Source organism: Micromys minutus (assembly GCF_963924665.1).
Source record: "Micromys minutus genome assembly, chromosome: 1".
In the NCBI taxonomy this organism is placed as follows: domain Eukaryota; kingdom Metazoa; phylum Chordata; class Mammalia; order Rodentia; family Muridae; genus Micromys; species Micromys minutus.
The window spans coordinates 259683318-259704428 of record NC_137969.1 but is presented as its reverse complement, the minus strand read 5'-3'; the positions used below and the strand labels follow the sequence as shown (position 1 = coordinate 259704428).

Below are 21111 nucleotides of genomic sequence, written 5' to 3'. Positions count from 1 at the left end.
CCTTGGACCTGAATGTTTTTCCTTGAACACAAATTTGTCCCAAACCTATGTCTCTTAGTGTAATTATGAGAGCTCATTGTATTGCTTATTATGCAATCTTTACTTGCTATTCTACAAGAAAGGGGTGCATTCTATTCTTCAGTCTAACTTTATCACATCTTTTTGGCAATACAACTAAAACCATCTCAAAACTTTCTTCCTACAATTATTTGAATAAAATCAGGAGTTCTATGAAATCATTAATTCATCTGAGAAGCATTAATTCATGGAAGTTTATTTTTTATGTTAAGTTGCAAGAAATCTGCTCAATAGGGTGAACTAATGTACAGAGGTCATTATGTTATGTAATAGTGACAGAAAAAGGCATTTCAGCTGCAAGAAGCAATCCTGAGATAAAGTTTCTGAAGACCCTGCAGTTAAGAGTTTTTCCATCACAGCCATGCAAAAATGGTGGGCCATCTCCAGAAAAATCACCTGCAGGCCTTTAACCTTTCCTAGCCGACACCTGACAGCACCTGATCGAAATGGAAGGCAAACTCAGTAAAATAACCTTAGTCCAGCCAGTGTGAAGCTAGCTTAGACAAGCGATGTAAAGAGAGAAGCTTAGTGTGCCCACACACTGCTGTACTCAGCAGCAGGGCAGTGATTGGCACCCAGTAGGTATTTAATAAAGATGTTCTTGAGAAACCAACTCAGCATGGTACCTGCTTGGTGCTTTTAAATCAAATTTGATACAATATAGAGAAAAAGCATGCCTTTCTAAGTGATTAATTTCTCTGAAATACAAATTCTCTGGGGAAATAAATACATTTCTTAATATCTACTACAATGAAAAACCTAAATGCTGGGATTATAAAAGTTATATTTTATTTGTAGATATTTGCTAATTACAGATGAAAATTCTTTCTGAAAAAAGAAACTTTTCTGCTGGAAAAAACCCGATGACAAGTTAAAATATGCACCTAGCCTGGCTGGTTCTCTCCAAAGCAACTTCACTGTTGTGATGACCGCTGGTGAGTTAAATTCTTTGCTACATTTTCATTTGCTATTTTGTTACATTTAAGTCCTTGAAAATCTTACCTTAATACTGGTATTTTTGTTTGAAATGCTCCTTTCCCAAATTGAAAGTAGTTTACTGACTTACAATTTAACTTTTTAAAATAAGCGTATTGCTTACACAGTCGTCTGTGTAAGATGTGTGTGGCAGGCACTATCATAATTCAGAGGACAACTTTGGAGAGCTGGTCTCACCTTCCACCTTGTTGAAGCAGGCACTCTCTTGTTTCAGCTACATACTTCAGACTAGCTAGTCTGTGAGCTGGATGATTCTCCTGTCTCAGCTTCCCATCCCATCTTAGAAGGGCTGGGTTATAGGTACACACCACCAAACTGAGTTTTTATGTGAAATCTAGGGAAACTGTTTTGGTAGCCAGGTTTGCAGGGCTTGTGCTCTGATGCAGTAAGCCATCTCCTCAATTTATATATTTATAGACATTCTCTCTGGTACCAGAATTAGGAGCATACAAACTTAGAATATAAAGTCAAAAGAATACAAATTTGGGGTTAATCTTCCATACCTGGACACTCCCAAGAGACACCATGGACCACAAGACAGACTTGGTGATGACTGTGACATCTTTATAAAGCCTTTCCAGAAACACTTAAATCTAAGAATCTGATAACATAACCAGAAAAGCTTATAAGCTATGAGAGGCAATATTCCCAAAGAAAAACTATAAGAATGTTCAAGCCTTACTAAAGATACGGGTGGATAAATCAAAGGCAACACTCCTTTGGCAACTTCTGTTGGGAAGGAAAAGGAATGGGCAAAACCTATTTAGTTCAAAGGCCCTTTCCCACTCCAAACTTCTGACTACTTTAATGATGAGACTACCAGCGGATGGCAGATAAAGTAAGATTTCTGGGCAGATAAAGTAAAAACATGCTCTGCCACAGTTCAGCCTGAGATACAGTTTTTACCCTCAACTCTAGCATTTGTGTTTGGGGCACTTGGCCTTTTGTTAAAAGCTAGGTGCAGTCTCTTTGGGAGTAAGAATCAGGATCTGTGATGCTTAGATCTTGGACTTTGACAACCAGGAAAGTTAGAGAGGTTTTTTTTTTTTTGTTTTTTTTTTTTTTTTTTGTTTTTTTTGTTTTGTTTTGTTTTGTTTTGTTTTGTTTTGTTTTTGTTTGTTTGTTTTTTGTTTTTTGTTTTACTTGGACAATGTCCTCAGGGGAATTTAAAGCTGGCCAAGAGGTCCCAGCATTTCTTGCTACCTAACAACTTTAGGACATACTTCGCTCCCGGTTAAACACTGATCACTTAGCCCCGGCTTTCTAGGGATTAGACGAACTAACCAGCTCCGCAAATTTAGCAAGAATATCTGCCCAAGACAGTACTGCTAAATCCAGAGCCACTAACTAGTCCTGGAACATTTCTGGGAGCCCCAAGATGCCCAGGGGGCAAAAGCAGAGAAATCCAGTGGTTCCCTGGCTTTATTTCCCCGCCTCTGCCGGGGAGTTTTGGGGCCGCCCTAGACTCTCGCTCCTCCCTCACTCCGGGGCCGGGGCGGGGCGGCCATCTCCCTGGCAACGGGACGCGATGCAGTCCGGGCCACTGTGCTCCTTGCTCTGCTGGCGGAGCTGCTGGCACTAGCTCGGGGGATCGCCTCCCAGGCGCACGACTCCGAGAATCCTTGCTAGGTAGGAAATGGCAGCCCAGGAGGAAGGGACTATACTACGGCTCAGCCCCTCGGAGCAGGAGGACGAGGAAGATGAGGAAGACGAGGAGGCGGCGGCTGCACGGAGAGCCCAACGCTTTGCCCTAGACCCGCGGGTGCGCTTCCTGGGAGGCCGTCTGCGCCAAGCGCTGGGGTTCCCAGAGGAGACATGGGACCAGTATCTAGAGAGCGAGGACCACCGGCAGGTCCTAGGAGACTTTCTGGAGAGCACTGGTCCTGTTAGCCTGGTGTTTAATGTCGCGGCCGCGGGGTGGCTCTCAGCTTCCCCCGAGGTAAGACACGCCTTGTGAGGGATGTGGGGTGTGAGATTTAAACGTAACTTGAAGTCTGCCTCCTGGACTCAGCAGAAGTCCGCGTCCCTTTGTGCACCAGCATATTATGGTTAGTTTTCTACGAGGGATGCCTGCCGGAAGAGATAGTTGTATAAAATGTATAAGAAAACTAAGGCAGCCTGGACTAATGGTGTCAGGAGAGTTTTTGGGGCCAAATGACTTCTGTTTCGCTCCCCGGTGGAATTCCGGAGTTATATTCTTTTAAACAGCTCAAGCTAAACCCTTATAGCATGAGTTGTTTTAGTATCTACCAACTACATTTTGTCCAGGAAAGAAATAGTCGAGTTCTAACAAAAAGGGGAGCTGGGGCAGGCCGGACTGTCCTGGTGCGTACTATACTACCCCTGGTACTTGGAGAGAGGGAGAGGCAGAGGAAGCAGGAGGGTCTCTGTGAGTTCCTGACCAGCCTGGTCTACACGGCGCGTTCCAGAACATCTAGGGATACACCATGAGACCCTGTCAAACCAGAAACAAACAGAAATATGAACAAATCAACCACAATAACAACCAAATAAGACTGGCTGGTGTCGTTTAAAGCAGAGAATAAACATGTTTGTTTCATAAATTAGATTAATAAATTTTAAGAAGCGTTATCTTGACAATTAAATTGTAAATTTCTTTTAGACGATATATTTATTTTATTTTTATGTGTATGTATGATTGTCTGCATATATGTCTGTGCACCTTGTGAGTACTTGGTGCCCATGGAGGTCAGAAGAGGTGTGTTGGGATTCCTTGGAACTGGAATTACAGATTATTGTGAATTACCACTATGTGGATGTTTGGAAAAGGAATTATGCCTTCAAACATAAATTTCAAGTAAAGTAACTGCCATACTTGTTTGTAGCAGAGGTGTGCTCTGGAAAGTTACTTATCAACAGAGCTCTAAAAACTTGTGTCCAATTATTTTATTCTCTGATTTTTTTTCTTAAAAAAAATAAAAAAAAAAAAAACCTGATGTCAATTCCATGGTGTGTGTGTGTGTGTGTGTGTGTGTGTAATTTGCACAGGCTTCAGTTTTAATAGTCTTTGTTTTTCTTCCTTTGCTTTATTTTCCTTCCTTCCTTTCTGAATTTGGAGCCCTTGCTAATGGGTTATCTTTCAGCAGTGTTGGACCCGGGATTCATGTTGTAAAGTGGCAACATCACCCCAGACATGGTCATTTAGGATAAGGACGAGGCAAACCCTCAGAACATTAGCGTGTAACAGGAAGGTTGCATTACAGCTGTGTGAGTTTTAAATATCTTTGTTTTGCTATTCTCCTAATTATAACTTTTTAAAAAAACAGTTTGAATGTCAGACAAGTCAAGAGACCTTAAGCTCGCAGAGCATAGAAGCTAAATAGTGTAACATTAACCAAACCAAACTGAACAAACAAACAAAAAACCCTCAACAGTTATAGGAATGTTAAACTATCTTGGCTAAACACTTTGGCACTTCACCTTGATGGCAGAAATGAAAATTAACCCCTTGTATCTTCGTTTGGCGTATTTTCAAACAAACAAAAAAATTACCGAAAGAGCTCACTAGGGTTGAAATGTTCTTATGTTTGGTTTTGTTTATGGAATTCTTACAGTATATGCTGTCTAGATGCAATGGGCATGTTCAGGACACAGAAGAGCAACAGAGCAACCTTGTTTGTAAACATGGGCCAGATGCCAGGGTTTTACTTCTTCTGTTGGCAGTCTGTCTGCAAGCGGGATACAGCAAATTCTGCTTGTTAATGTAGAGACTCTGTAGTGAACTTGAACTAATTATCTTGCTCTTGTTCCAGATTCCAAGAGATGCGAAACACAAGCTGGTTTATTTTGCCAAGAAGATGACTGGAGACTCAAGAGAAAGTGATTTCTCTCAAACCCTTTTATCTGGAGAAATACCCAGCTCATCACTCGCACATGTGACTGCATTCCTAGATGAGGTACCGATCTGTCTCTACTATCTGAGTGTTTTATTGACCTCCAGACGCCTGGCATTAGTTGAGCCACTCTGTCTTGAGGCCGGCAGTTTCTTTGGCCAGGGTGTGAATTGATCACAGTCAGCTTGTTTTCTGGACTCACTCACTATCCACTAATACTGACTACTAGCCTGCTCCCTGTCAGAGCATCCCTCCCTTTCTCTCTCCCACTCCTCCCCAACTCCTTTCATAAAACAAAGCTAGAGTAGTTCAAGATTCAGGAGCTCTCTGTGTGAGGCAAGCACTAGGAACTGTGGGTATTTGTCTACAAGGTCAGTTCCTCTGTTTGATTGTTCAGAGAGACTCCGGTAACCAGTGTAGTCCTGCTGAGGCTGTGTTTATGGTAGGAAAATGTGTTACTGGATTTTCGAGCCACAGCAAATCACTAACACTCCTCTTCAACCTTCTGTGTCTCTTGCTGTCTTCCTGGAAGGATGCCCTTTCTTGCTGTTTCAGACTCTGCCCCTGGCTCCAATGCTGAGCTTATGTTCCCCCACCCCATCCCACCTCCTTGGTTTTAGCTAGTTATAGGGAGGGGTTTTCCTGCCTTTAGATGAGAGTAGGCAGGGCTATGTGGAACTTGGTGGGTTCTTATCCTGTGAGCTGCGTTTTGCAAATGGCAGTTATAAGCTTTGAAACTCTTCCAATATTTCTCTGAGTTGGTCCCATACCATATGGTTTGAATGAAAATATGTATATCCTAGAAGGCATAAGCCACCAGATATTTGGGGTTAACGGCATTTTTATTAAAATATATTAATTATAGCTAACTGGGTTATACTGGTATATTTTCACACTCAGATCATGCTTGCTTGTTGTTAGCCCATCTTCTTCTTCCCCTGTCACACTTCTCAAATAATCTTCCTTCTCCTTTCATGATTTTTGTTTTTGTTTTTTAATCTAAACATAGTTTGCATTTAGTGTTGGGAAGAGTCTGAGATGAACATCAGTCAGAGGAAAAAAGCAAAAACATCAGAATTATGATATCACTGGCATTCCCTTAAAAGATGAAGCTTTGAATGAGCAAGAGGGTATAGGTCTAGAGGACAAATGTCCCAAGCACTCTCTCCAGCCAATTTCTCTGTTCTGTGCTCCAGAGAGCCACATGCTTTCCTAGAATTTCCACCAGCTGTGCAGTTAACATGTCAAGCTAAAGGTAAATTTCTGACCTTTCTTGAACCTTTCCCTTCTAGCCTTACTTACAGTTATTTTCATAATAGTAAATGAGCATTCTGGAGTGTGTGCTGGCTAATTTTGTAACAACTTGATACAAGCCAAAGTTATTTGAAAGGAGGGAACCTCAATTAGAAAAATGCCTCCATAAGATCTACCTGGATTTTGAACATTTTCTTGATTAGTAATTGAGAGGGGTCTGAGCCTAGTGTGGATGATGCCATCCCTGGGCTGGTAGTCCTGGGTTCTAAAGAAAGCAGGCTGAGCAAGCCAGTAAGGAACACATTACATAGCTTCTGCATCAGCTCCTGTCTCCAGGATCCTGCCCTGTTTAGTTCCTGTCTGGAGTTTCTTCAGTGATGAACAGTGACAAGGAAGTGTGAGTCAGATAAACCCTTTCCTCTCCATGTTGCTTTAGGTCAGCAAGCACTTCTTGGCATTAGCAATAGTGACCGTGTTTGATGTATATGGGATGGATCCTCAGGTGGGCAGTCTCTGAATGACCGTTCCTCCACTCTGCTCCACTCTTTGTCCCTGTATTTTCTCCCATGAGTATTTTGTTTCTACTTTTAAGAAGAACTGAGGCATCCACATTTTGGTCTTTCTTCTTGAGCCTCGTATTTTCTGTGGATTATATTTTGTGTGTTTCAAGCTTTGGGACTAATAATCACTTCTCAGTGAATGCATACAACGTCTGTTCTTTTGTGTCTGGGTTACCTCACTCAAAATGATATTTCTAGTTCCATCCATTTGCCTAATGATGTTTCATCATAGCAATGGTAAGCCTAACTTAGACAGTACTTGGTGACTCAAGTGGAGCTGTTGTAGACTGAATACAAAACACAGTAGACTAAGTTTCCTATACAAAATGAAATTTAATTCTTATGGCCCTGAGGGTTAGAAATTGGAGATCACATTGCTGGTAAGTTTGAATTTGCCCGTAGGGCTCTTTTTTTTTTCTCCTGGTTCTTGGTGGGTCCATTCTAGCTAGGTACCTACACAATGAAAGGGACAAATGAGCTCCCTTTTAAACATCAATTCTATTTGCAGTTCCTCCAGGATGCCATGGATTTAAAGGGTAGGATTCCCACATAGTACTGGGAGAAGGCATCAATATGCAGATCCTGGTAACTGTTGTACTTTGACCCTTTAAAGACACGAGCCAAGTGACCTACCTGCCGTGGGTTTTCTAACACCCTATTGCTTTAAGTGTAGAAGTGCACTCTGTATTTACACTCACCAGAATGGGCTTCCAGCTGTGGCAGTTATTATGTGGAAGGGCACAGCTTCTAGGACCTTCCCCGCACACCAAGGTCATTGAGCCAGAGACTGCAAATAAGGACACTGATGCTTGACATCTAGGGAGATGGTGCAGGAAATGGTGATAATAATGGAAGGATTACTGTCCTACATCCCACTTCTCTTCCATCCAACTGTACATGAGTTCAGAGGATTCAAACTCTGGTCTCCTCGCTTGCACAGCAATAGCTTTATTCCGGGGAGCCATACCCCTAGACTGACAGCAAATATTTAAGTGTTTTCACATAGCAGTTTTAGCTGATGCTCCTCGTGTTGTGGAAAACAAGGTCTACAAAGGTCCCTGTGATTAAATGTATCCCTCTCTACTACACAAACTTTGATCCACTGGGAAGTCTCAGAGCCAGGGAACACTTGCTCTCTGCTAGCCTCCTGGTGATTGAGAAACATTGTTTCTCATTCAGAAAACATTGTTTCAGCCGGTACACCTGCTAGCACGTTCAACTTGAATTAAGAGACTTTACTCGATATGAATCAACTTGTTTCCTGCAGTATTCTTGCTATTGAATTATGCCTTGAATTGAATCTATGGCATATGCTTGTTGAATGGATAAACAAAAGGACAAGCAGCAATTCCTTTTCGTTTTACAAAAGCCCATTATTGCTCAGAGACTCAGTGTAAATCACAGCTGACTCCGTCCACTCCTAGTACTTTTGGAGTCATCAAGATTATTTCTGAAGTGGCATGGTTTTATGGACAAGAAAATTTTGTACAACAACACCTTTAAAGATCCTTACTGTCTGCTGATTAACTGCCTTAAAAATGTTGTTCTTTGTCTAGATATTAGTCCCAATTCTGTCTAATAAGAACAATCATAAGTCCTGGTCGTGTTTTATTTCACAAGATGTGGAACATCACACAGAAGTCATGAAAAATAAGATACATATATTTAGGGGCAAAATGTCAAGAAGAACTCATCTGCCAATTCCTACAATTGCAGAAAATATTGACCTGGATCAGCATTACTCAGTGACCAGGTAAGCAACAGTGTGCTCTGGATAGTATGTTAATGCATGGCTGACATCCCTACAGAGTATCAGGCCTCTCAGACTATTAGCAAAGCAGTCACTTTAAGGTATATATTGCGTCAGGTAGGCCTCATACTTGCTATGTAGCCAGCTAAGACTTTGACTCGCAATTCTCCTGCATCCACATCCACATGATGGGATCACAGGCATGGACCACCACAGATGGTTTTTACGGTGCTGGTTGTCAAGTCCAGGGCTTTGTGCACCCTGGGCCAGTGCTCTACCACGTGGGTACATCTTCAGCCTACAAGTACACTTTCTTTAAAAAAAAAAAATACAAGCTATCACCATATAAGCTCAGCAATATTCCTACAGGGGAAAAAAGGGTCTTTAACATTATGGTAATTCTATGTTCATTTTATTATTTATTTTAAATCACGTGTATTTGTATAGTTGTGCTTAGGTATCGTGCCTGAAGTTACATGGGGCTATGAGCCATGTGACATGGGTGCTGGGAACTGAACTCAGGTCTTCTGGAAGAGCATCATGCATCCTTAACCACCGAACAATCAATGTCCTGCAGCTTTCATTGTGAGCTCCTCTCTGCTCCCTGCTACAGTGTTGGCTGATCTGACCTTGGGCAGGGCTTGTACGGCAGTCACAGCCACTGTGAGCTCACGAGTGTACTGCACCTACCAAGTCCACAAGACACAGCTTTGCTCTGCTCCTCCCCAGCCTCTGCCTTCTATTGACAACTATTCTCTGAACCCTATCATTTCTCTTAATGCTAAGAGATGTACTAAATGCAGTGATGCCGAACCCAAACCAGGAACATGAAAAAATAATGCATTTTGAAGGATTCATAGTGAGAAAACTAGTTTACAGATGCATAAAAAGCCACCAGTATCCTTATCCCGTCTTTATCTGGGTAAAGTCACTGTGGGATGCTCTTATTAATCATATACTATCTACAGGCCACAGTCTGATGAGAGGAGAATACTCCATGCCATTGAATCTGTAGTCATTAAATGGTCACATCAGATCCAAGAAATCATAGAAAAAGACTCAGCACAGCCGCTATTGAGTGGCCTCCACCCAACCCCTGAGACAGAGCTGGATTTCTGGACCACGAGGCATGGTAACCTGAAATGCATATACCGCCAAGTGAGTAGAATGTACTGGGTTTGTTTCTAAACCATGAGTGGCACTGCTCTGTATGACTAAGGACTCTACACTTGTCTTACTCTGCAATGCTGTCTACAGAAAATGCGTTTTTACATTAAGGATGATGGGGACTGATGGCCTTTATAGGATATTTTGGTAGCATCTGAGATCATTAGGAATACTATTTAATGAGAGAAAGGGCGGTTCCGTGTGGGAAGGCTGGAGACGGCAAGGTTTAATTACTGCCTCGGTTTGAATTTCTATTGTAATAAAACCATCGCCAAAAACAACTTGGGGGAAGAAAGGGGTTTATTTTATCTTGAGAGTTTGTAGTGCATCATCCAGAGATGTCATGACAGGAACTCAAGGCACAGACCTGGAGGCAGGAGCAAGGACCATGGAGGGATGCTGCTTACTGAATTGCTTTCCTGTGGCTTGCAGACTCCCTTTTCATAGCCAGCACCACCACAGTGAGCTAGGCCCTGCACATCAATCACTAATTTAGATACTTTAGAAAAGGCATTACAGACTTGCCTATAGGCAATTCTTATGGAGACATTTTTCTCCATTGAGAGTTCCCCCCCCCCCAGGTGACTTTAGATTGTGTCAAATTGACTTACAGGTAGATAGCACAGTCCCTATAGTCAGTTTGATTTGGGAAGGAGGATGCTTGGCTATGGTAGTACTAACTTTGATCCCTTTGTTGGGTGTTTCCTGCCCACTAACTCAGTATAATATTCTAAAATCTGTTGTGTTCACTCATGTGTCTCTTGACTGGAGATTTTCTGAAACAGATCACCAATAATTTATATGTACAATATGCAAATTCACATTTTGGAAAAAACTAACTGCAAAATAAAATACAGACCTTTGAAAACATGCATTTAGACTTCTTTTTTTCCTCTTGGAACCTGTTGCAGTAAATAAAAAATGGTTCTGCTGTTACGGGTTCTCACACAGAGCCATGGGCCACTGCACTTAAAAAGAAAATCAGAGTACTGTCGCTACTACTCTGCCACATGGCACAAGCTGCCCTTTCCATGAGACCCCCTAGGCAGGTAGTTACCACACCTGGCACACACATGCCTCGTTCTGTGGACCCCACGTGTTCTCTCTCTGCTCTGGCAACAGAGCCAGATCCTCACACTCCAGCTGCCTCTCAGCCATTGGTTTCACACACTGTCCTCCACAGCCCGCTAAAATCATGATTCAACAATCAATAATTTATCAATCAGATACATATGTTAAATTCTCAACCCACAATCCATCCAAACAATAACTCCAGTGCCAATTAACAAAGATGTAAACCACCCACCTAGACAAGATCAAATCGATCTATTTCACCTTGATCTGAACCATCATCCTCCGCCTTCTCCATCTTGATTCTCCTGATTCTCCTCCCTCCCACTTTACAAAACTTTGTCCCTGTCTCACTCTCTACCGTCCAATCATGTATCACCTTGACATCAACCTACAGGAACCAATATACCCTTGAGACTCAAACATTGTTCATGGTACCCATAAGGTGGCTCAGCAGGGAAAGGCACTTAGTGCCCAGTGTGATATCTTGAGTTTGACCCCAGTGTCCACATTGTAAAAGGAGAACAGTGATAAAGTAAGTTGACCTTTGACCCCCACCCCCACACCTGCATGACCTTTACATGCCTGCATGTGCATATCTGAAATTAAAAAAAATAGACGTAACAGAAAACGTTGTGCATATCGTGTGAGTGGAACCCAAGTTTCTGTTAGACAGTAGATTTATTTAGCAATCTAGCTTGTATGTTTATTAAAGTATTTTCCCTGCTTTAGCTTCAGGCTCCTATTGTCCTCAAGATGGTTAAGATTCTGAAAACAAGACAAAGCAGCTACCTTCCTGCTCTGCAGGGTATCTTCACCACAGTAGAAAATGGTAAGACTCCCTACTCCCAACCCTTGTCCCTGGGCATCGGTGTGGCATCTGCCCATGGCTCTTGCTCCTGCCCATTTGCCTACTCAGCCTTGCCTGCCACTCAGGGTGTGCACACGGAGCAAGTGTACCGGAGTCTTCTAAAGGCAGCTTTGTCTCCATCTCTCCACTTCCCAGTGATCGTGATCACACACGCATTTTAGATCATGTGATGTCTACCCAGCCAATAACACTGGGGTGAAGTTTAGCTGGATGGTGTATAAGGATGGGGTAGGCCTTCTGGTTTTAGCTGGGACCCAGGAACACCTTTTGTAGATATTTCCAGACAGCAAGTGGGCTGTGAGTAGTCTCAGGATATACTCCAACGGGCTCAATTTCTAATTCCTTGGTTGACAAGTGCTGGGTCACAGTAATTTTTAGCAAAGATTAGACTTATGCAGCAGAGAAACTGTGAGCGGCATCCAGCCAAAATTCTCTCCTCATGCTTGCCCTCTGTTTTCTCCTTTAGTCCCTTTGAAGAATGATAGAGTGGCCCAGTTTCATCCGTGTTTAAGCAAATGCATGCATTTGGTATATAGGGTACTGAAGGATACATCTTGCAGTTAAAGCTAAACAAACAACTGTTTGGTTTTTCATTTTGCTTGTTTCCAACATTAGAACACTTTTCTTCTCCCGTGTGCCATTTAGAAGTAATTAAAATTCACTTTCAAGTTGTCTATTTTTATGTTTGCCTCCAAGAGATGGGGAGGGGGTGGTTAAAAGCGGCTTGTTGTTAGATGTGAATTCCAGCTCAGTTTATGAAACATTTGTAAGTTGCTAGGATTCTGCTCCCTCAACATCCAACTACCCTCTCCACACCCCCACTGTGGACTTTTCTTCTCATAACTTAGGCTACATGAGTCTTTGTTCTGACAGGTCATCCGGGTGTCACCCCTCTCTGCTGTGCACCCTGAGCTGTGGTAAACAGAGGTGCCTCTGAGGCATCACTAAATATCAAACTCTCTTCCTTGAGCCACTGGGTGGAGGTTTTGTATATACCTGCATGAAGCGTTGAGCACATTGCATTTTTTGTCCTCAGTAAATAAGAGCAAATGACATCTTTCTCCTGCTAATATAAGATAAATGCTTCTTTGGCACATCGCTGTAGGAATGAGTCGAAGGGATCTGCGCACAACCTGGAGATTCAGAGAAAAACACTTTTCAGTGGCTCAAACTCATGGCCACCTAGAGGTGGAAGACTCATGTCAAAGGCATACTTTACACTGAAATAGCAGAGATGCTCAGCACATGTGACAGATGCTTTACTGTGACAATAAGTATACAGCAATCTCAATCTACCCGTACATCTGGAAGAGAAAACAGCTCAGAATGCTCTTTCTCCTCGAGGCTTTATTACTGGGTGGGAATCTGAGCTGGTTACTTATCCAAGTCCAGGGGACAAAGCTCAGTAGGATTTTCTTATGTGTCTTTGGCATGAGTCCTTGGGGATAACATCAGAAAGCACAGCTTAGCTTTGTTCTTCACTTTTACATATAACCCACAACATGCTTCGGATTGGAGACAGTTCAGTATCAAAGTGAGGATATTTCTTCAACTCCTACCTGCTTAACGTGGTTTTCATTCAAATGAAAGTTCCTATAAAATTAGTCTTTATATAGTGTGGGTTTGGTGACATTTAGATCCTCCGTGGCATTGTGTTATCTTGCCTCCTGCCTGCTTCCAAACTGCTTTCACCAGCGTGCCTGATAACTGGAACCAGATCTCTATAAGGTTCCATGTTGTCTTGTCTTACTTGTTGGCACCTGGGACGGGACTTTGCTTTGTGCCTTTGTACTGAGCATTCTAGAGAAGCTTGGCATCCAGCTGCGAGGTGATGATTATGCAGATGCTTTATTCCCACAAGGTTTCCATGGGGTTAAACAGCTCTCTTTAGACTTGGAGGTTTCCTTCCCCCTGGGTCTTTAGCTTCAATTACTTATGGTCTGTGAGTAACTAGTCCAGAACTCTCCAGGGAGGCTGAGTTACAAATGGGCAGTCTGTGTCCTTCCTGACGGCTCGTGCACGCGCAGCTCATAGGATAACATGGAAAAGTATAGCTGTCTTGGACTTGAAGAAAGATGCTGTGTGATTCTGACGGCTTTTCCCCCTTGCAGCTCTTCTTGAAGCCCAGGATGTGGAACTTCACCTAAGACCTCTGAGGAGGCACATTCAAGGTCTCCAGGAGGCAGAATTCCCACAGACCGGAGTCCTGATTGCCCCATTGCTTCACACCATCTGTCTTATCTGGAGTCATTCCAAGTTCTATAACACCCCTGCTCGGGTTATAGTTTTACTGCAAGAGTTTTGTAACCTCTTCATTGACCAGGTATGTAGCATTAACAATTAAGAATAATGAGAATCATTGGCCTGAAGCAGTAGGCTTCATTAACCTAATAATAATAATGAACAGACCTAACGATGGACAACCCAATAATAGACGAACATCATTTTCCTTTCGGTTTCAGACAGGACTTGTGTGAGCAACAGCCAGGCGACTTTACACTGCATTAGCACTCAGCAGTGCTCACAAGCTCACAATAAAGAACAAACCACTGTTTCTGGGTTTTGTTTATTTAAGCAAATGGATTTAAGAGGAAAGAGGTTAAACAAACTTAATGTGGTTTCCAGCAACAGGCTCACAGCCATGCTTTGTACTGTGTAGCTTCCCTTAGTTTCTGTAGGAGCGTTGGCTGCTGGGAGACCTTTGGAGAGTAAAGTAAGAAAATGACTCAAAAATCAAGTGTCCTTGAAAAACAGAAATGGGGTTATATGGAAATAATTCTGATTCACCGTTTTTAAATTTGCTTATGTTTCTGTACTCCTTGCCTAGCTTGGGAACTGTCTTTCTAAAACATGCTTAAGTACTCTCCTCTGCCTCCCCAACCCTGCACCTCCTCCTCCTTTGTGTATGAACTTTCATCGTTTCATTCACAAAGGATATTGTTGCCTGGGCTCTGGACAACTCCCGCCTGATCCTACCTGCTCTTGGGGGATGCTGCTCTTGGGGGCAGGTGAGAGATGTTGCAGCAAGCTCATCCGAGCACTGCTGCTAGCTCTTCAATACCCTCCGCCCATGCCCCCCTTGGTCCCGAGAAAGCATCTCTTCTAAACAGCAGTTCCTGATTGGCTGGCCTTGTCTGCACCAGCAATCCTTGGTCTCTCAGGCAGTCCTCAATTAGGTTCTCCTGCAGGAGATGCTTTTGCAGCTGCACAGGTCCCAGCATTTACAAGAGGCAGCCCTGCCATTCCTGCTACAGGATATGAGAGATCAGGAGGCAGCACCACCCAAGGAGAGCTGAGAGATGCTCAGACACCACGTGGCCTTGTGTAGTCTTTCTTAGTTGTCTGGGGATGCCATGCCTAACAGATCCAGAGACTGCACGAGTGGCTTGTCACACAGTATGTGCTCTGCAGTCATGGGGAGGTCTGGGCCAAGTTTTGGAGAAGATCTTTGTTCTGTAGCCAGCCTGTTTCTGCTCCTTGTCACCCACAGTCCTGTTGGGTTAGAAGCCTGGCGTCTGGAAAGCAACAAGGCAGAAAAAGCAGCAGTAGCCCAGGCTTGCCTTCAACTTGATGTGTAGATGAGGATGGTCGTAAACTCCTGATGCCCCTGCTTCACTCTTCTGAGAGCTGATGTTAACCCAGTTGGGGCCAATTCTTTCAACATCACTTAACCTCAGTTACATGCTAAGAGCCCTAAGTCCATGTTCCAGACACTACAGACATGTGAACTTTAGAGCGTCTAGACCAGCGGTTCTCAACCTTTCTAACACAGTCACCCTTTAATACACCCCCTCGTGTTGTGGTGACCCCCAACCATAAGGTTATTTCATTGCTATTTCATAAATAATTACTACTTTTATGAATTGTGATGTAAATATCCGATATGTAGGATATCTGATACGCAGCCCACGGGTTGAGAAACGCTGTTCTAGTGTGTGTGGTCGACTTGTTAAATCTCCCCTCCTATGTGCTTCAGGTGCACTGTGTATGGGAGGGCTTTACACACATACAAGCTTGCATCTGACCTACCCACTTACAGGAAGTTAAATGCTTCTCAAGCCTCAGTTCCCTCTAGTTGGGCAAAAGAGAGAATGTAGTGCCCAGTGTTTAACAGAAGCCCAACACAGGCACATCTTCGGTCTCTCACCAGTTTACTGCCTGCCAGGCCGGCTGTGGCTATTGATGGAGGATTAACATCAGGGAGCCAGTTCCTTGCTTTTGGATCAGCATCTCTTCTGGTTTTGGCCCTTTGAGGGTCAGATCTGTCTTGCTCTGTGGGTAAGCAGGTACCTTTGAAGGACCTTTTCAGTTTGAAAATTACCCAAGACATTTCACCACAAAGCCCTACTGTCTGTGGTTCATATAGTCCTGGTTGCCTTTAAGTATGTCAAGCAGTTATCTTGGTTCCCAGTCTGTGTTAAAAGCCAGAGCTGCCAAGCTCCCAAGGAAATACTATGGCCTCTCTTCTTCATTATGTCTTCTGCCCAGAGGTTTCCTTGACCTGATTTCCATGACTCTCAAAGTAGCAGATCACTAAATCTGTAGTAAGCCTGCCCTAGCATGTTAGGAACCCAAGATCATCAGTGAGCCAACTCTGGGACTGGATTCTCTAAAGATGTATTTCCCTCCTTTCCCCATTGTTTGTTATTTTATATGTTTAACAAATGCCATATACACTCCATTTTGTCAAGATCTTTTTTTTAAGTGCATGTGTTGTGGTATGCATGTTTGCATGTCCATGGGCACACATATGTGAGTCACACGCACATGCATGATATCTGTAATCTTCCTGAATCATTGACTATCTTATCTTTTGAGACAGGACCCCTCACAGAACCTGGTGGCCACTGATGGACAGTCAGGAACTCTGGGGACCCATCTCCCTGCCCATACTGTGCTATGGCTTGACAACTTGCAATTTCTGTGGGCGCTGAGGGTCAAACTTAGGTCTTCATGCTTCTGTGACCAGTGTTATCCTGAGTAAAGAAACTAACTTCCTAACTAACAACTAATTTCTTAATGGACTTACTTTATAACCAACTAACCAACTAACCAACTAACTAACTAACTAACTAACTAACTTTCTAACTAATAACTAACAACTAACTTAAGTTCTAACTAACTTTCTAACTGACTTACTTTCTAACTAGCTTTCTAACTAAGTAGCTTTATAACTGATTTATTTCCCAACTGACTCACTTTCTAACTTTCTAGCGGTTGTTCTAATTTTCTAACTGATTTATTTCCCAATTGACTTACTTTCTAACTTTCTAACTGACTTACTTTCTCACTTTCTAACTGATTTACTTTCTAACTTTCTAACTGACTTACTTTCTTTTTTTTTATTGTTGGTCAACATAATTTTATTGATTTTTTGTCAGTACTTGATTTTTTTAAAGGTTTGATAGTATGCATTAAAATCTTACTAGTTACAATGAGCACAAAGTACATGTAAAACAAAATGTAACCTGGAAATACCTTCTAACTTTCTAACTAACTTTCTGACTTTCTTTCTTTTACTTATTTTTTTAAAAATTGTTTGTTTTTGCATTAGTGTTTTGATTGTGTGTATGTCTGTATGAGAGTGTCTGTCTGATCCTCCAAAACTGGAGTTACAGACAGCTGTGAGCTGTCATGTGGGCACTGGGATTGAACTTGGATCCTCTGGAAGAGCATCCAGTCCCCTTAGCCACTAAGCCATGTCTTCATTGGCCCCTACATTCTTTCTTCCTTTTAAACACACACACACACACACACACACACACACACACACAGAGAGAGAGAGAGAGACAGACAGACAGACAGACAGACAGACAGACTTTGGTAACAAGGTGTTCTCTCTTTTCTATGTTAACCTGATACTACTGTGTTGTCATTGTGAATTATCACTAATTTGGTCTCACCAACCTATCTAGTCCACAGTGTGTTCTCTCTTGTAGATACTGCCATCCATAGATTCTTTTTTTTTAATTTTAAACTTTTTTAAAGATTTATTTATTTGTGTGTGTGTATATATATATATATATATATATATATATATATATATATATATACATACATACATACATACATACATACATACTGTAGCTGTCTTCAGACACACCAGAAGAAGGCATCAGATCCTATTACAGATGGTTGTGAGCCACCATGTAGTTGCTGGGATTTGAACTCAGGACCTCTGGAAGAACAGTCAATGCTCTTAACCACTGAGCCATCTCTCCAGCCTCATCCATAGATTCTTAAGAAGGCTAAGTTTGTCTTGGACACAGTGTACGTTAATAGTTAGCCAAAAGTATGAGAATAGGAAGAGGGCAGCTGGGAGGTGGAAGCAAGCTGGCATGTTGATAAATTGTTGATAAATTGTTTAATCAACAATTAATTGGCTTATAGATAATAAATGTATTGGTTTATCATCATACTTAACAGCAAGTGCCTCTACCTGCTGAGCTTTCTCACTGGCTCTTGATAGTGCCTTTTAATAATAATAATAAAATAATAATACCCTCACAGTATGGGTACTAACATTGTAGGATCTCCCATAGCTACCAAACTAAACTCAGTATAAAAGTGACCTAGTATTTGGATGAGATCTATGCATGTCATGTTGTACCATGTGCTTCAGATGATGTCCAAACTGCTTGCAGCACTCCATAATGCAATGTAAATGGGGTATAAATAGCAGTTCTAATGTCCTGCTCAGAGAATGGTGATAATAATGAGCCCCTCGATGCTCAGGTGGGTTCTTAAAAACAGCATTTGATTCGTGGTTCTGGATAAAGAACCTGTTGGTGTGCAAGGCTGACTGTCTTACTCAAGAGGGTTCTGATGTGGGGCTCGGTGCTCATAAGGGTCCCCTAAGCAAAGATGGGAAGTCAGCTGGGTGTGACGGACTCCGCTCCCCGAGAGTCGGCCAAGATGGCAGTGGCTACAGGAATGACTTGGATGAAGCAGATACAGTGGTGGCTGGTTCCAGTGATCTGTCATTTTTATCTGTGGGTTACAGGAAGATGCTGTTCCTTGGCTGTTCTCCACAACCTCTAGTGTTTGGAATCTGTCCCCTCTCGTGAAGCTCCATGAGCCTTGTGGGAGGCCATGTCTATGTGTATATGTCCCGCTTGAGGATGGGCACACCACAGCCACCTCTTCTGTGATACAGATGTTGCCATTTCATTTCAACAGAACGGTGGTGGCTTCTCCCGCAGAGTCTGTGGCCTTTCTAGTCATAGGTTCTTGGTCAAGTTCACAGTACCAAGCATGAGTTCCCTCCTGCTGTCACACAATGAGCGTGCTTTGCTGTGTAAGTGCTTATTGTAGTTCACAGCGTCCACAGCTGGGGATGACTCTTGGTACCTTCCTCTCCCAGTGGACAGCCCAGAGCAAGGGCAATAGCTTTTGTTTTGAGGAGTTTTGTTGCTGTGGTTGTTTTTTTTTTTTTTTTTTTTTTTGTGATCCCTTAACCAGCAGCTTCCAGGGAGCCATCCTGTAGTCAGGGCTGGCCTTTTGTCTTGTACCCTGTGGTTTCTGAGGATAGCATCATTCATCCATGCAGGGTAGTTACAATTAAACTCTATTTTTTAAAAGATGACATATTTTAGAAAGCTTATAAAAGTAGTCATTTTCCACATGGCTTTAAGAAGATGCTTAATGTTATTTACCTCTCCTCTTACCCACCTCCATTTTACCCTTCCACTCCTCTACCTTCTTCCTCCACTCCCCAGTCACCCTTTCTTCTTTTGTACCTCTGTGTTCTAGCCCCTTTAAGCTCATTCTATACCCCCCCCCCTTAGTGACCTGTTCTACTTTCCTGGAATCTTTTCTTAAATCCTTTCATTCTTACACAGTGTCATTCTTGAAAGTGAGGTGTGTTTCTTATAGATGGCAAAAGGTAGATCCAGTGGTTCCTTAATCCATTCAGTTAACTTGCCTTTTGGTTGGTGAGATGGCACCATGGACACCTGGAGTTATGATGGAGAAACATGTATATGCCATTTTTGCCTTTGTGATTGGTCCTGCTTTGTACACCAATTATGATGATGTCATTGTATACCAATTATGATTATGTCATTTCTATACCAGTTATAATGATGTCATTATTCACCAGTTATGATGTTGTCATTGTGCACCAGTTATGATGATGTCATTTGTACATGTTATTATGATGTCATTGTATACCAGTTATCATGATGTCATTGTGCACTAGTTATCATGATGTCATCGATTTCCTCTCAGTCTTGTGGCTATGCTTATTCTTCAGTGTCAAGTGTTCCTTCTGGTATTTTCTGTAGGGCTGGTTTGGCCTACAGAATTGGTTTGGACACAATTTCTTTTGGAAAATTTGTGTTGTCTCAGACTTTGGAGTTTATTCCTGTTCTCTTTGTGTTCACTCAGGGTTTGTCTCTTTCCCCTTTAAGCCCTGCAGACTCACAAATCATATCTATTGCTTTTGCTTCTCTCTCTCATCTCCATTCAAAAAACAAGTTCATGTGGCCGAGCTCAGCTCAACCACATGTCATGTGGTATTGCTGATGCTTCCCAGCGAAAATCCACGAATGGGAAAGCATTTCCAGAGATAGACCACGTATGACCTTACACCTTCACAGATGGCCCTGTGACACTGGTAAAGTGACCACCCTCTGAGGAGCTGTGTTCTGATCGGTGGCCTAGCTGGCTTCTGTGTTTCTGTGAAAATCTGATTGTCTGCAATATTGGTGGAAAGAATATCTGTGCAAAGTCCTCATTGTAGTTCATAGGAGACTCAGTAAAAATGTAATTTTATTAGAATATATAGCTCTGGAAACAATAGCCTCTCCTGCAGTCCAGTCTCCCCTGAAAGGACACCACCAAAGCCTGAGTGTTTACATTTCTAGAGTTTGTGCAATATTATTTTTGGCTCAGTTTTAGAAATTATAACTTAAAATGTTTAACTCAAACAGATAACTACAATTTCTAAAACATGTTTTTGATTGTGGTTCCTTTTAATTAAATTCTAGGCAAGAGCATACCTGTCACCTGAAGACCTTCTGAAAGGAGAAATTGAAGACTCGCTGGAAAAGGTGCAGGTGGCCATCCGTGTCTTAAAGATGTTCTGGAATTCTTTTTTCAAATATAGGAAAGGCTTGCCAAGCTATTTTACAGGAAACATGGAGGAGAGACCCTGGGATTTCCAGTCTCACCTGGTGTTTAGCAGATTTAACAAATTTCTTGACCGGCTGGTAAAAATAGAGGTATTCATTTATTACCTTTATCTAATCATATGTGGGTGGGGGTCACAAGGCTCATATAATGAGGAAGCTTGTCTATGAGGGAAGAGGGAAACTTAATCTTATCCCTTTCCTTCCTTCCCCTCCTTCCCTCCATTTTATCTATCTATCTATCTATCATCTATCTATCTATCATCTATCTATCTATCTATCTATCAATCATCTATCTATCAATCTACCTATCTATCTACCTATCTATCTATCTATCTATCTATCTATCTATCTATCTATCATCTATCATCTATCTATC

The 21111-nt window shown here is 42.3% G+C and overlaps 1 protein-coding gene across 1 annotated transcript in view; it reads left to right on the top strand.

The window, feature by feature from the left end:
- Positions 1-2710: 2710 nt before the first annotated feature.
- Positions 2711-21111, top strand: part of DNAH11 (dynein axonemal heavy chain 11) — a gene marked incomplete at both ends in the record, with an annotated part of 271279 nt that continues 252878 nt past the window's right edge. The window contains 7 exons of the mRNA XM_080921133.1: positions 2711-3013; positions 4848-4991; positions 8299-8495; positions 9461-9650; positions 11463-11562; positions 13713-13924; positions 20592-20825. Coding sequence (XP_080777259.1) covers positions 2711-3013; positions 4848-4991; positions 8299-8495; positions 9461-9650; positions 11463-11562; positions 13713-13924; positions 20592-20825 — 1380 coding nt within the window. The remainder of the gene's footprint in view (positions 3014-4847; positions 4992-8298; positions 8496-9460; positions 9651-11462; positions 11563-13712; positions 13925-20591; positions 20826-21111) is intronic.